Source organism: Nyctibius grandis, chromosome 9, assembly GCF_013368605.1.
Source record: "Nyctibius grandis isolate bNycGra1 chromosome 9, bNycGra1.pri, whole genome shotgun sequence".
Lineage (NCBI taxonomy): Eukaryota > Metazoa > Chordata > Aves > Nyctibiiformes > Nyctibiidae > Nyctibius > Nyctibius grandis.
Genome location: NC_090666.1, coordinates 19,993,446 through 20,009,201, shown reverse-complemented (window position 1 = coordinate 20,009,201; position 15,756 = coordinate 19,993,446). Strand labels below are relative to the sequence as shown.

The 15,756-nt window shown below is 38.8% G+C and overlaps 1 protein-coding gene across 2 annotated transcripts in view; it reads left to right on the top strand.

Moving 5' to 3' along the window:
* The first annotated feature begins 4,049 nt into the window (after nt 1-4,049).
* The window catches only part of TANK (TRAF family member associated NFKB activator), a 28,246-nt gene continuing 16,539 nt past the window's right edge, over nt 4,050-15,756 (top strand). For both annotated transcript variants that reach the window (XM_068408065.1, XM_068408064.1), the window contains exons 1-5: nt 4,050-4,133; nt 4,778-4,910; nt 8,674-8,820; nt 12,023-12,131; nt 12,966-13,078. In XM_068408065.1, coding sequence (XP_068264166.1) covers nt 8,722-8,820; nt 12,023-12,131; nt 12,966-13,078 — 321 coding nt within the window. In that variant the 5' untranslated portion in view covers nt 4,050-4,133; nt 4,778-4,910; nt 8,674-8,721. The remainder of the gene's footprint in view (nt 4,134-4,777; nt 4,911-8,673; nt 8,821-12,022; nt 12,132-12,965; nt 13,079-15,756) is intronic.

Here is a 15,756-nt window from a genome sequence, read left to right as displayed (position 1 = left end):
CCAAGGTTAAGTGTTTTCCTTACATTGTTCTGCAGAAACTCAGTTTCACTATACAGTGGTTTGAGGGTGAAGGGGGGAAGACACAATAAGGACAAAACTTAAACAGAGCCCAAGGGTCTGCATAATTAAGTTCCTTTGGGGCTTAACGAAGAATCAGTGGATTGGCTATTCTTCTCTAAGAAGTATTTCACCCTCCATCTTGTTGCACTCTCTCTACATGTAACATGGGTTACATTCTATATAGATGAATAGCATTAGTTTTACAAAGCTGTTGCTGCTTCCTATTGGTGTCATTATCATCACTTGCTTTTTCTTCACAACATATTGAAAAGTATGTATCATATTCGGTACAATAACTGCTATGTATGTTAACTGTTCCCAAGCATGCAGGGCTGCCTGTTCACACAACTGCTCCCTTTTCATGCAGGGTAATCCTTTCTCAGGGTAGTGAGCCTCCAGAAATCTTTGACATCACTTATGAAAACAAGGAATGTTGCACTGGGTCCAAAGCCAGTTTGCAGGCTGTTTCTGCTAAAGTCTCTGCTTCAGAGAATGATTGCCTGCTCGCAGTTGCACTTAAGGAAGTTCTTCAGTTGGGTATTTCTCGGTGGAAGTTCCCAGCTAATATTAGTCATAAGCAGTACTGAAGTACAGAACCACATTTCATAATCCTGTTGACACTCTTCCCAGGCAACATAAAAATTGCCTATACTGTTACCAAAGAGATGAGAAAAGAAAATCCAAACCTTTGGTTTCTACACTTTGTAAAGACAACAAGAAAATTATACTTATCAACTTCAGCATTCAGATATATAGAAAAAGTACAAGATGAGTTACAAACTTTATAAATGTACTAACACTACTTGTATGTTGCATATAGTGCACCAAGTCTGTATGCCTGCACTTTGATTAAATACTCTTTAGTCAGCTTCTGGAACCCAGGTTTTGCCTGTTACAACCTATAGGCAAAATACACACCTTATTGTCATTGCATATTCTAAGGTTTCCACAGGCTCATCAACTAACTACTTTTGCTGTTGGAAAAAAAAATTAAGATTCAGCTTCACCTTCCTTCTTACTATGGAACAACAACATTCGGTCTATCTCCTTTTCTGACCAGGAAAGGCACTTCAAGAGCAAAATACGCTTTTTATTTTGTTAAAACAACAACAACAAAGCTATTGAGAGAACGGAGAAACACCATAGCGCAGCACCGACTCCATCAGCACCCAGCACCGCGCCACACGTTCCTTTGGGACCCCAGTTTAAAAGTTCAGGGAAAGGTTTAACCATCTGACGTGAGCCACCTAGTGTCTGAGCGCATGGCTACAGCAAGAAGTGGCAAGAAACACTTCAACCTCTTTCTGACAGCTGGTAGAAGCCAATTTGTATTTATAAGCTTAAAATTTTTAGCAAAGAATCAGATTTAAACCTTTACTGAAATAGAGCCTTTTGGTAACTGCTGCACCACAAGCCCACCTTAAGAGCAACCAGCTCCTCTCCAGACTTCAGCGCAGTTTAACCAATGAGCACACTGTTAACACATCAGTAAAGCCTAAGTAAAATTCCTGTTAAAATACCATTTCAGAAGTAATGTCAAACAGTAAACTGTATACAGATGATGTGAGGTATTTAAATAGACTGCTTGACCCACGCAGAGCAAACTTTTGAATTTTCACACTGAAAAAGTATCAACTTGCTAATTTCCCTCAAAAAAAAAGTGTTTCTAAGTATAATTAGTCAAAAGAAGACTCTTTCTTAGTCTGAAGACAAAGTGAAATAAAATAATACAGACATGAACATCTTCACCACCACTCCCAAACTCTAGATAAATGGTTTGCAACTGTTTTTAAGATTAGTAGATTCTTAAAATCTTAAATAATTTTTCAGTATACTGATACACGCTTGTTCTTCCCAGTTATCTTGTGAAGACTACACCTAGGAAAGCAATTCTGCCTTAACAATGATGTAAAAATGTGAAATATTGATGTGGAACGGAAATACAGAAAGTCATTACTGGAATAGCTGTAGGGAAGGATATACAGAGACTGAAGGAGAGGAAGCAGAAAACAGAAGAGAAAAAGAAAGCAAGATGAGGAAGAAAAGGACAAAAAATAATTGCCTGTAAAGCAGAAATCACTCTAAAAGATCAAAGTTAGAGATCAAGTTAGCTACACAATATAGGTTTTATATTATTTTCACAAGTATTTTTCCTTTCTTCTACTTAACAATTTATTCAAAGGGTTGGAAGTCTCTAAGAATGTCAAGATGGGTTACTGTAAAGCTTGTAACATACATCTTATTGTATTTGGGGAGTGACTGTAGTAAAGAAAAAAACACCAAATGAAGACAGAGGAATGTCCAGCTTCTCTTGTGCTTTATTATGAAAGAATACTACTGATAAAGTACTAAGAGAATAATGCATGTGATTTGAAAAGTCATGTTCATAGACACTTGTCAGTTTTGCTTTGTCAGGTTTGAGACCTTCACAGCAAATTTACATTAAGTACATTTCTAGAATTTAATAAATAAACTTGTTTCCTATAACTAACATGCAATGATAGTGTTTCAGAGATGGTATATATGTTACGGCTTTATTCAAATTCAGGTAGCCATAATCTTAGTTGATACATGTTTATCATCAGATAACACCTACTTGTACTTTTCTGCCTAGCATCCCTTTTTAAATACAGCGTCAGTTAAATTATATTTACATAAATTGATCTGAATTTAAGAATTGCAGGTTTTATTTCAGTTACTAATTGAGATATCCATTACCATTTTAAGTGCAGAACTACTTGGCAAGCCTGAATAAAAATAAAAAATGTAGAAATTAAAAAAGAAACAATATCCTCTTTTTGTCCTTTTTTTTTTGAAGACTGGTTGAATGAAACCTTAACTTGGATGTCTCAAACACCCTGTGTCTGAAGAGGAATCTGGATCCCCCTTTCCTGAAACATGCTACCAGAGCAAACCCTATCTGAACCCTAACAGTTCATTAGAACCTCATCTGAAGTACTTAAAAGTGGCTAATCAGGAAGTATATTATTGGCTCATTAAACTGTCTGCTGTAAGTCTCTTTAGTCTAGTACAGGCAAAACAGACCAAAAGAGTTGTTAAAAGACTTAGCAGGAAAGGTGAATTATAATAGAAATAACCTTCAAAAGAGTACAGAGAACAATGCCTGGCTGCTCTTCCCATGGTTATGTTTGAGCTCAGTCCTTGGGCTTCCAAGTGCCCACACCAGGGGTAGGTAAGGTTCCCATAGTTGAAATGCAGGTTCTGATCTATGAGCAGGCAAAGGGAAAAGTTCTGCTCCAGCAGAAAAAACACCACAGTCTGGCTGTTTGGATATGCTCACTGGATATGGTTCAGAGATGGCTGAGGATAACTCAAAATCTGTAATGCTTCTCTGCCGCTAGCGCTGTGCCTGTACCGTGTGCAAGTATGTAAGAAACGCCTCATTTTCTCCCATCAACTCCCACCCTCCTACACACCTTCAGGAAAAAAGTTGTACTCATACATGTGACCTAAAGAGAGAAGGGCTTGTAGCAGTAGCAAAATGAAACCTCTTTGTTTCCTATAAAATTCATTGCCTGCATGAATTAAATGCAGGAAGAAAAATGCAACCTTAGTAACCTACAAAAGTAAAAGACCCTTTAGAAAGAAAGTACTCTGAGCATGAGAAGTCTAATTATGTTACAAATACAAGTACTGTTATTTACAAATCACGCTGAATCGTGGAAGGACTGAAACAGGAAGGGGCCTGTGGCAGCCAGGAGCAGCACAAACCCTGCTCGAGGCGGGTGCCTGGCTGCAGCCAGCCAGAAAGGGCACGGCAAGACAGACGGAGGACAGCCGAAAGGCGCTCAGCCTTGCGCGGCCCGGCGAGGCCAGCTTTGCGCTGCCGCGGCGGCGGGCGGCGGCGGGGAAGGCGCTGTGCCTGGGCTGCCAGCCCGGCGTTGCCCCCGCCTGGCCACGGCGCCCGGCGCTGCCCCTGCCCGCCGCTGCCGGGCCCCGTCACGGGGCGGGGAGAGGCACGACAGGAAGTCGGTTCTGGTTCCTGGGTTAAGGTGCTCAGGCAGGAGCGAGCGCCCTGGGCCGGGAGCGGCCGTGGGCACCGTGAGGCGCTCGTAAGTCTGAGTGGCTTTTAAAACCGCTCCGCGCCCTTCCGCGGGGAGCGGCGGGCGCTCGGCCCAGGGCGCTGCGGTGCGGGCCGTGGCGCCCGGCGGCGGGCTCCCCGGCCGCCCCTGCCCGCGCCCCGTCGCACTTCCGCCACCCGCTCCTGGGGACGCCGGCCCTCCCTCCGGCTGCGCTTTGCCCGGCTTCGGGAGCAGGGCAGGGGGCGCGTAGTTTGCGTGCGAAGGCGCTCTCGGTGCCTGCGGATGGGCCGGGGCGGGTGCCACCGCCTCCGCCGCTCCGGGAGGGCCGCGAGAGTGGGGGCAGCGGGCTCGCTCGCGGGTGGCGATCGCCCGCAGCGGCGAGCGGAGGAGCAGGAGGAAGTGTGCCGTCTCCGCCGACAGTGACAGCGCGGGGGGGCTGTAAAACCCCAGCTCTGCAGTGATCACCATATCTTTCCCTGAGCGCAGAGGGGCTGTCTGCGCTCCGAGCTGTAACGCTGGTGTGGCATTAGAGGCTCCTGCTAGGTTTGCCCGACTCTTCCCGCAGTCGGGCAAAGCAGGAATTTTGTCCATCAGACCAAAAAAAACACAAACAAACAAAACCACAAAACGAAAGTGCGGTGAGCTCAGTCTCTCACAAATGATTACCTTAACAGGTTTCCAGTTCCCAAGATGCTGGCAGTGTAACTTACAAAATATTTCCACTGAAGAAGCCCTTTGAAAGCAGAAATATACAGAGAAGTACTTGCTTCTGGATGGCATCTATGTTCTCATATGAAGCTATGAGAGGTAGGCATGTGTATTATAATGGATGTGTATATACACATGATAGCTAAAACTTTATTTTTTTTCAGAATTTAAGGTGTTTCCTGAGGCACTATGAAAACTCAAAATGTGCTACCTTAGTGATCCGTGGAGCTGGGATTTCGGGATGTACAGAGCAGTATGTTGCTGATCTTTGTGTTTGGGCTTTTTTGGCATTTGACTCATAGAAAATTCATATTACTGCTGCTTTTTTATTCCCCACCTATATCGGCAAAATATTTCTCATTTGAAGCAAGTATTTTAAGAGCATCTGCAGGTTTCATTGGGTTTGTTTACTTAAAAGTTTGTCTTACAACATTTGCTATACTCAGTTGTTTTCCAGCGTTCAAGTCTTTACTCAAAGATGAAATTCTGGTTCTCATTGCCATAGCTCTGGCGACACAACACTCACAGGTACTCACAGTTGCAGGACCCCCTCATCAGACAAACTCTGGAGCTAATTTCTTTCTCTAATTGTGTCCCTGTTAGAGTAAATACAGTTTTTTGTATCTGTTCTGACTACATATCACTGTTAATCGTTGTGAAAGTCTTTATGAATATCTAGAATGTCAGTTTCTAAAGATCAGGCTTGTCAGCTTTGGACTTAATATGTCCCAGTTGCAGTATGGATACAGCATAACTAAATCTGATTAAAACAGTGGGGATATTTTTGGGGAGAGTTGGGGTGTTTTTTTTTTTTATTTTAGGGTTATTTTGGCTGTTTTTTCCTCGTAACTGGATGTAGGGAGAAAAGTAAATGACAAGGAGCAGTTGGCAAATTCCCTGATAAATATTGATGCCTATGGAGGAGAAGCAGGAAAAAGAGCCAGTTTTTCTAACTGCAAGGAGTTCTGGATATGAGATAGATAACATAAGAAGCAGTTATTTATTCCAGCAGCAGGCAATTCAGGGTGTGACTACAGAGTAGTTTAATCCAATCTAAATCTAGACTGCTGCAGTCCTGCCCACGGCTAGTCTCATGTTCCCACTGCCTCCTTTAGTAGTGCTCCAGCAGCCTTGCAGTGAGCTAGCTCCAGTTTTAATTTTGGGTTGTTTTTTAGGGAGTTTGTTTGTTGCTTTTTTGAGGAAGTAGGGAGCTACTTTGGCATACTCAACTGTGTAGCATAGAAATGCTAATATTGGTACAAGTAAGTGGTAAAAATGCATGGCCAGAGATGGGGGAAGGCAGGAGTATCCTTTTCTGTGGCAGGGCAGACTTACATCACAGTTACATAACCGTGACTTCAAGTTACAGTTTCGAAGCCAATGCTGCCATTGAACACAGGAGTTCTGTCTGCATTTTGCTGATGTTTTCTGCTCCTGTGCTGGCTTCCTTGTGTTATCATGCCATTTGAAGTGAGCTGCGGAGCTGATCTGCATTAAAACTAACACAGCAAAAATACCTTTAGCATTTAGTTTTAAACTGGATTGGTTTGCTGATACGGTTTACAGTAAGGCTGCCTGTGCTGGAAGAAAGGGAGGGGTGAGGTGGAAGCAGAAATGAGTGTCTAGGGTGTGGGGGAATAAAGGACCAATTCTAGTTACAGTCTTAGTGTCACTAGTAATGACTTTTATTGCCCCTTTCTTACTGCATGTAGTCTGGATTTTAGGGACTACCGGTAAATTAGCTACCATTCTCCTTATTTTTTCCTACCAAGTAGAAAATAAGGTGCAGTGCTACAGTTCTGCCTGTTGGATCAATTACTTTTGGTACCAGCAGTCCAGATAAGACTAGCACTCTTTGTTAATGCTCCCAGTCTCAATCCATCAGTAAATAAAAGGCTGGAAGTTAGGTGTAAATTTTAAATACTATTTTTCAAATTGAGATTTTGAATTTGCATGAATTAAGTTAATGCCTTCATTTTCTATGAACTGTGAGTCATGAAGCTGAACCCCATTCCCTCTATTAGAAGCTGAACATAGTCTGTTAAATCCCATTGCACTCATTTTTTGAAGTTACCTTTTATATGTACAGGCCATTTACTAGGTAAATTGTTACAAGTTTCTCTAGAGAATTCCAGAAAAGTACAAAATCAACATCAGTGCAAACTCTGCAAGTTTTTAAAGAAAGTGGGAGCGCGCTTTCAATCACTTTCAGCCATAACAGTACCCTTCTGCAGTTTAGTACCTGCCCTTGCAGTCAGCTGTAATAGCTGATTTTATTCATTGAACTACATAAAACAGTCCTTCATTTGAAACTGAAAAAAAGCCTACCCATTTATTTGAAGATGTGCCCCAGGTATCAGAATGAATATTCCAGTTAACGGAGGGGTACGCTTTGAGGGAGGAAGGGGGTGGATGAAGTAGCCTGTGATACTGACAATGCTTTGAGACAGTATGCGTGGACCTGAGATTATAAACTACTGAACTGGAGTACGGGGGAAAAAAAAAAACAAAACAACCTTTCATATGAAACAATGTATGCGTTTTCCACAAAACTTATAAACTTGGATTTCAGTAATACTTGTTATGTCAAAGGATCTCTAAATGATTTCAAGCTGTTAAAGAATTCACTTTGCCACTTCTAAAGTACAGCCATGCCGGAGTTGGGATCAATTGCTTTTGCAATACGCAGAGGTCATTAAAATAAAGTTTGCAGAACAAAAAGATGTGACATCCATACAGTAGTCTGTTCCATCTTCTAGGAAAGTTAAACCACATTTCTGTATTCAGGCTCTATGATATGGAAGATATTCAAGAGCAACAAAACATGAACAAAAGCTTCAAGCTGCAATCCTTACAATTTTGACCAGGGTCCAAGATAAGTTATCCTCGTACCCTTCTTGCTTGGCTTATCCTCTTCTGACTGCACCACTTTCTTTAGTAGTATCTGTGGTTTATGCATAATCCCAGAAGATAGTGAGAGATAGTAGTGGCTGTCTATACTGTGTACTGTGAAGTAGCCATGCTTTAAGTATCAGGAGAGGAGATGTGAATTACTGATTTTTTTTTTTTTTCTTAATGGTGGTATTTTGGGGGTTGGTTTTTTTTGAGACTTCACTGACCTGTGCTCTAGTGTACTTGGATTATGATAAATGTCGATCTTAAAATTCATGTCATATATTACTATAGAAGGAAAGGACCTGTGTTTGCAGAGTTCACTCTGTCTTGAAATTGAAGTCTGTGACATGTAATAGTGTTTTAGTCTTACATGTCAAAGTTCATGAGCTGTAGTTTCAGGAATTGTTATTGAAAATGTTCACAAAGTGTAAAAAGTTGATAGTATTGTGTGAAAAGGTCTGAGTCTTGCTAATTCTTACTGGTTGGTATTACTGATTTTTAGATTAAAGATGTTTTAATTCACCTTGTAGTGTTACCATTTTCAAATGTTATTGAGCTTTTATCTTTTTATTGCTTAATGCCAAAAGCTGAGGTTTGGTTTGGTTTGGTTTTTAATGCTATTATTTCACAATTGAGTAAATGTTGAACTGTTGGAAATGTTCTAAAATCAAGTAACTGGTGATCTGCATGAATTTTGAGTCTCAGTCCTCAATGTACATTTACACATTCTGTACATCCAGAATTAGATTCAGAGTTAACCTGCTTTTATTTGGCTTGTGTTTAAACCTATCCCTGGACATAAAATTAAATGTTGAGGTGAGCAGAGCTATAGTTCAAACTATTATGTGAGTTAATGCTTAAACATATTACTTGAATTTGATATTAATACAAGTGATGTTATATATTTTTTTAGTTACATACTTCTGTTTCTTAGCATTCTCTCTTTTTCCTTCTGATTACTTTCCAGGTCTGTTAACTTGACCATCTTTCCAGTGATGAAACAACATTGGGAATTATGGACAAAAACATTGGAGAGCAGCTTAACAAAGCTTATGAAGCCTATCGACAAGCATGCATGGATAGGGACCATGCTGTGAAAGAGCTACAGCAAAAAGTATGTGTTGGGCTCTGAATTGTATCTTTAAAGCCATCCTTCCCATGGAGGACTGTGGTACATGCAGATTTCAGTTTCACTTTAGCTATGCGCACTTTAGTGCATCTGTTAAAGTTGGAAATTGCTGTTATGAAATCAGGCCAGTAAACTGCAGAGTAACTCATTAGGTTGTGAATGTAGTAGGTGGGTTGCAGGTTTTTGACCTTTGGCTTTTTTTGTAGTTTTAAAGGTGAGAAAAGTGGTCTGTTTTGGAGGATTAATGAAGTCTTTTAATGTAAACAGCAGAAATGTATATAAAATTTACCTAGCTTTAATGAAGTACTTTTTGAAATGTGATTTGTTTTATTAAAAGATTACTTTTAAAGTTACTAATGTAAACAGCTTAAATTAAATCATTTTTATGTTAATAGGAAGATATGCCATATGAATTACTAGTTTACTTGATGTAAAGGTCAAAGACTCTTAATATGTTAAGCACTGTGGAAGCTATTAGGACAACAGAGTTTGTGTGTTGAAACATTTACAGCAAACTTGCCTTAAAATTATTAGAATAAGTATTGTTTTTTAAAAAATAATCATCTGTACAATTATTCTTTAATTATGAAGTAACAGAAAGATTCTGGAGGCATTCTGACCAGTAAGGAGCACCTTTGAATTTTTACTTCATCTGTTGTAGAATACATTACTTCAGCTAAAACTCTTTTAAGACTTTTCATCGTATATGCCAGCATATTGCAAAGCTATCAGTTTTGGGCTTTGTCATACTAATTTTATCATGTGTATTCTGTCCAGCAATGGAACCTCTGTTATAGGAAGACTTGAATGTTTTTGATGCTACAAGACTTTCTGACACTTCATAGGACTGGTAGGCTGGGACTTTGTTCAGGGGCAGATGAACCATACTCGGTGTCAAGTTATGGAAGCATTAGTAGAACTGGGAGCAGGGAAAAATTTACTAGAGAATATTCTGATACCTGGGCACAATCTTGCCATCCCCTTGCATGGCAAAATTATCTAGCCAAGGCACTGCAGAACAGGTATCAAGTCAGTCACATGTGTTATCATCCACTGTGCAGTCTATCTCCATTCCTAGTCTGTTGCAGCAGTGCTGGTGCAAATCTGTAGCGTTTTCTGCTCTTAATAAGCACAAGTAGCGTGTCAGTACTTCTTGTGCTGAAATTGCAACTAACTTAATGAAAGGCAACACATTTGGGAATGTTTGGGAATCTTTTAAATTCTGTCTCTTATGATGAACAATTAATTATTTGAAGGAAAACAACTCATATTAATACTCCTGAGTCATCTAACAGTACATGAAAGAAACTTCTGCCCAAGAAACAAGACGTCAAGTACAAGGTCAGGTAGCCCTTCTAAAGTCTATGGAAGAAAACCAGAGGTGTGTGTGAGATCATCAGTGTTAAGTGAACTAAATGCTTGCAAGATTTCTCTCTGCATTTTCTCTGGTTCAGAAATTAAAACTGAAAGCCTTTCATAAAGAATTGCTACCAGTTCAAAGCTTTGTCCTAATCAAACTTCTAGTAGTTGGATTTCATTACTTCAAAACAAAACAAAAGTATTTTGTCAAGAAGAGTTGATACTATAATTAGTTGGGGGTTTTTTGTTTGTGTTGTTTTTCAGTTTTTTAACAAACTCCTGGTTTTTGAATGACCTTTGTACAGTGCATTACTCTAGTAACTTCCTGTGTTCGTTGGGTGGCCTTCACACATTGTTGGATTGTCCACCATTCTGTTGTTAACAGTTTACTACTTAAGTTACCGATAGGCCACTTGTTTTGCCAGTCTCTAGAGCTGGGAGCCATGTCAAGCACACAGAAGCCAGAGTCATCTCGGCCAGATGGTGTTTGATACAGATGGATGGTTGGTTGTCATGCAGATCTTCTAGTTGGTAACTTGTTGCTGCCATCTGACTCAAGGAATAATTTGTGCACACTGGCTGTCAAAAGCATCTTCTCTTCTGTCTGTTTTAGCTGTCATGTCTGTGCTCTGTACAGAAGTGTTGACAAGACATTGCTGTTGTACATTTTCAATTTGGTTCTCAGTGATTTTTCTGCTTCATGAGGTCTCTTCTAGCTGCTGGAGTGTACTGCTCTTTGATCACTTTTTTTTTTTAATAAGCTCTCATAGTACAACTACTACCTGGCCTTTTAAAATAAATTTTGGTTGTAGATTTTTTCCTGCCTGCTTTACAGACAAACACGTTGGGCAGTAGGGGGGTGTGGAATTTAAACATGACTGAGATTTAAGAATTAGATAGCAGTATGGATAAACTATGAATGAACGCAAAAACAATGCCTAGTCTTGTTCCAGGTCATGACCTGTTCAGTAATAGACATATTCTTAATTTCAGAAAAATTCAGTGCATTCCTGTAAGTTTCCTTGCTGGGGCTTCACAAGTTTTCTTGCTTGTTTTTAGCACTGCTGTATCTGCAACATTAGGCATGTGCTAATGAAATAATAGTTTTTGAATATTAGCATCTTCCTGCCACTTGGCCATTTGTTCAATTAACTGGCTGTCTAACAACATCTATACACTTTGGTGAAATGTGAGCAGTCTTATTAGGCTATGTATGGCCTGTTTATAGCATGAGATGGAGTATGCCTAGATGAAGAATGGGCTGCTTCCTTGCTTCCCTCCCCCCTCCCATTTTCTAGGCTAGAAAACAAGTCTACTGCATTCAAAGGAACAGGAAAAACTCTGTTCATAGGCATTATTTACAAAACATGTGTTGTATGGAATAAGCAATGTTGTTTTCCATTTAAAATCCATCGTTTGAAAGCCTATATTTATATCATTTATTCATTAGAAAATATGGGGAAGAAATTACATCTTTCTATAGATAAACTAACTGACCAGCATTCTGCAGAATACTAAAATTCTAATTTTAAACCTGATGTGTTCTATGGCTATGAATGAAGAATCCTGTACTTAAAAGTTATCTTGTCCTTTACAACTGCCGCAGTTGAAATAGTTACTGAAAATCGGGATTTATTTCCTGTAATACCTTTTCTAATCAGGACAGTCTCGAAAATAGGGACTTGTCAAAGGTAACTGTAGTTGGGTTTTCACGCAGAGGTCCACAACTACAATTATCTCTAAAAATCAAAGCTGCTTTTTATATGCCAAATCGGAGACCCCTAGTCAAAACAGAATAAGATTAATGGTAATTAAATTATATTTGCAGACAGAAAACTACATGCAGCAAATATGTGAACAGCAGGAAAAGATAGAGCTTCAAAACAGCATTATTGCAAAACTGAAATCGCAGTTAGCTGCTCTGAATGCTAATAGAGGTACGTACTCCAGTTTGCACGTTATTTCTTTTTACGCTGTGTTGCATTGATGAATAGTTCTGACTTCATTGCTTCAGTTTTTACAATATACATCTCTCAAAGCGGTGTCATACTTTTCTGTGAATGTGAGAGTTAACACAAATGTGCCATTTTCAAAATCTATTTCTAAATGCAATACTTCTGAGGTCTCTCTTTATCCTCTTCAGAAATGGTGAGATTTTCTTCAGATGTAGAACCTGCTTACACTGAAGCCATATAAGTTAGGAAAATATGGGTTCAAATCATTCACTAGAACTAAACCCAAAATGTGTTAGATATTAGTTTTACAATTATCTGTTAATAAGTTAGCTCAAGTGTTCTAGATATGAGTGCTATGGTTGTATGTCTTTTATGTTAGATGAGTCTTGTAATGCTAATCTTATTGGATAACCAAAGCTTTATATGCAGGTAATTCTCTTTCAGATCAAATAGTCATTGATGGATAATTTTCCACTGTTTGACTGTATTACACAAATAAGAGAAAAGAGTCAAAGTAACCATGTGTTAATCTGCCATGCTCATTAAATATTTATTCACACTAGCCTAACACTCCTGGTTTTCATAAATACTAGCACAGTGGTTGGCTTTTATTTTTAAAAGTACATGTACATTCTTTATTGTTGGTTTAGTCTTGTATTGTCTCTAAGCACAGAATTGGGCTTCTCTTGCTTTTTTAATTTGAAGCATTGTTCAAAGAAAATAAAGAAGTTAATATAAGCCTAGCGTCTTTTAATTTTACTTGTACTGGATGGGGAAAAATGCAGTGACAGAAAATCAGCTGCTTTTTTTTTTAAGGCAATGCGCATCCCTACATTCTGATGCATGAAGACATTGAAACCTCCAACTTATCTTTCAGCCAGCTTGCTGAAAAACTGAACATGGCAAAGCAAAGAGAAAAACTCTTAAAGGTATGGTCACCTACAGTATGTTTAACATAAGATCACATTTGTGCTGTGATTATACTATGAGAACCTAAAGAGATAAGCGAGATTTTTACTGATGCCTTTGAACTGCACTTCTTCTAATACAAGATCCTCATCTGAAGCGCATGAGTGTTGTGCCACTGCAGTCTACTTAGGTGAATTAAGCATCTGTCTTTGATCCTTCCCAGTGCAATTGCTGTTTGGCCATCGAGCTCCCTAGAATAGTTTTGATCATAAAGTAGGAACTTACTTGCTTATTTATTTCTTAACCTGTCAAAACCAGTGGTCAAGAAGGGGCTTTCTCTTTCTCTCACAAGAGCTTTTCACATTGCAACCAGTCTGTGTATTTTTGCAAGAAATGGAAAATCTGCACTCAAAAAAGTGATGGAGTGGAAAGTGATCTATCCGTTGCTCTGGAGACACTGAGGATTTGTGTGGTTTTTTAAATAGCCAGTTTTAATATGATGTCTCTTCTGCCCCTCTTTGCTGAAGTAACACTGAGATTTTCACTACAGCGTAACAGGAATGAGAGTAAAGCAATAGTGCGGAATAGATGGGAAATACCTTGAATGGATTTTGCATATTGAGCCAAAGACAGTGACAGAGATGCACAAAGTTCCATTGTTCTTATCCTAAGTCATGCTACTGTGTTTTTTGAGAACTGTCTTGTAACATAAAATCTCTTATTTTTGGGTGTGAATCTCCATAGCAGGGACCCTTTAAGGGTCATAAAAAGACCCTTTTACGAAATCAGGCATTGGATTTAAAAAGAATTAATTTCAGAATTTGTTTCCTAAATCCGAGCTGTAAACAAATCAATTATGCTAAATTCACAGAAATGCATTTTTTTACCAGAAATGATAATTTTAAAATCATTTCATTGGATTACTGATGCTTGCTTAATTATCTTGCAGGAATCTTATGTGAGACTAAGCCTTTGCCAACATTTTAAATGTACTATTACTAAACATTTATGTACACTCCTTTTTTGTTTAAAAAAAGTCTTTATGTAATTTCTCTACACTAGAATCTGTAATCACAAGATGTCATTTCTTTCCTAATCTTTGCATTTATTTGGAGTACAACAGAGCTGAAGGGTTAATTCTTTGATGGAACATCTTTGCATATTTTTGCATTTTTCTTTCTTGAGTTGGATAAAAATTAGGTCTTACAGTTGCACGTGGAGACCTGACCAAGTCTAATACTTGTTTCTGATTCAGAAACAATACTCTTCTTTCTGAATGCTTGCTCAAGGACTATAGTTTTAAGTAACGTAGTCATATAACGGGTAGGAGAAAGGAAGCTGTGTTATCTGCTGTTCTCATGGGGAAACACTGAGAAATTATGTGATCTATACAGAAGATTACAGGCAATACATGAGAAGCTGGAATCATTATTTCAGGGGCTGTTTTCTTAATGGAATGTAAGTTATTTGTCTTTATCTGCATTTTTTTGTGTAGTCAGTTATTGCCATTACCTCTCAGCAATAGGTAGTTCATCTGGATTTTGCATGAACAGAAATATTTCTGATATAACTCCATGCAGAATCAGCTATCAACTATACAGTCTGTCTGCATTTAAACCCAGGCACAGTGCTATACAGATAAGGTCTTTTCAGAGGGGATCACTAGATATCTAAACCCATGCAAAGTCAGGTTGACCCAGCCTGCTCTATGTTCCTGTTATTAGGAATCGAGTAGCTCTCTTACTCTTAAGCGTTGAGAGCATGGAGCTTGAGGAAAACATGTTTGACTGAACCAATTTTTGCACTTTCAAAATGTAGAACTTTTGATATATGATGGATAAAAAGGTAAACTGTGTGGAATGAATGTATGGAGCAAGCTGGGGAAAATGAACAGTAGCAAATCACCAGGACCACATCAAGTTAATCTAAGAGTTCCCACTTCTGTGTCTTTCTGAATAAATGAAGTAAAAGTGAAAAAAAAAAATGCCATGTTAAAAAAATAAAAAAGGCAAAAGGAGCTGATTCTTCACAGGATAGGTAGTCAACCAGTGGAACTGCTTCAAGGGAGAATTGGACAACTTCATGGAAGAGAAATCTATTGAGAGTTAATAAATACATAGAAACTATTACTAACAAGGTCTGGAAATTTATTAAAGAATGTATCATTAATGCCTCCTGTTTTCTTGTACTCTTCCCTAGACATCTTATTTTGACATCTGTTAGACCAAAAATCCATCATCCTGTCGCTGACCCAGTGTAGTTGTCTTGTATCTAATTCAATAAAGTATTGGCTTTCAGAAGCTCAAATATTCTGTTTGAAAGCCTGTATTTTTCTAATCATTTTCTATCCACATTCTGTTCTAAACCAAATAAATTATGTCTACAGCCATTGTCCCCTACTGCATTAACTGCTTTATTCTACTTCTCCACCAAAAATTTCAGGCTTGCAAAATGTACAGTTCCAGATAATAATTATTATAGTCTTTAAGTTAAAATGTTGCTGTTTCTTCCTGTCCTTTATTGAAACTCAGAGTCTCTCCTGTGGCTGGGGGTGCCTGGGTTTATTGGTATCTATTGAAACTGTCTTTTGCTAAGTCCAATGGGATTTCTCAGTGGACTGTATTCTGTCCTCCAGTAAAGTTAATAGAAATCCTGTATTGATTGTAATAGGTGTGTGGTTAGAGCTTGAATTTCAGAG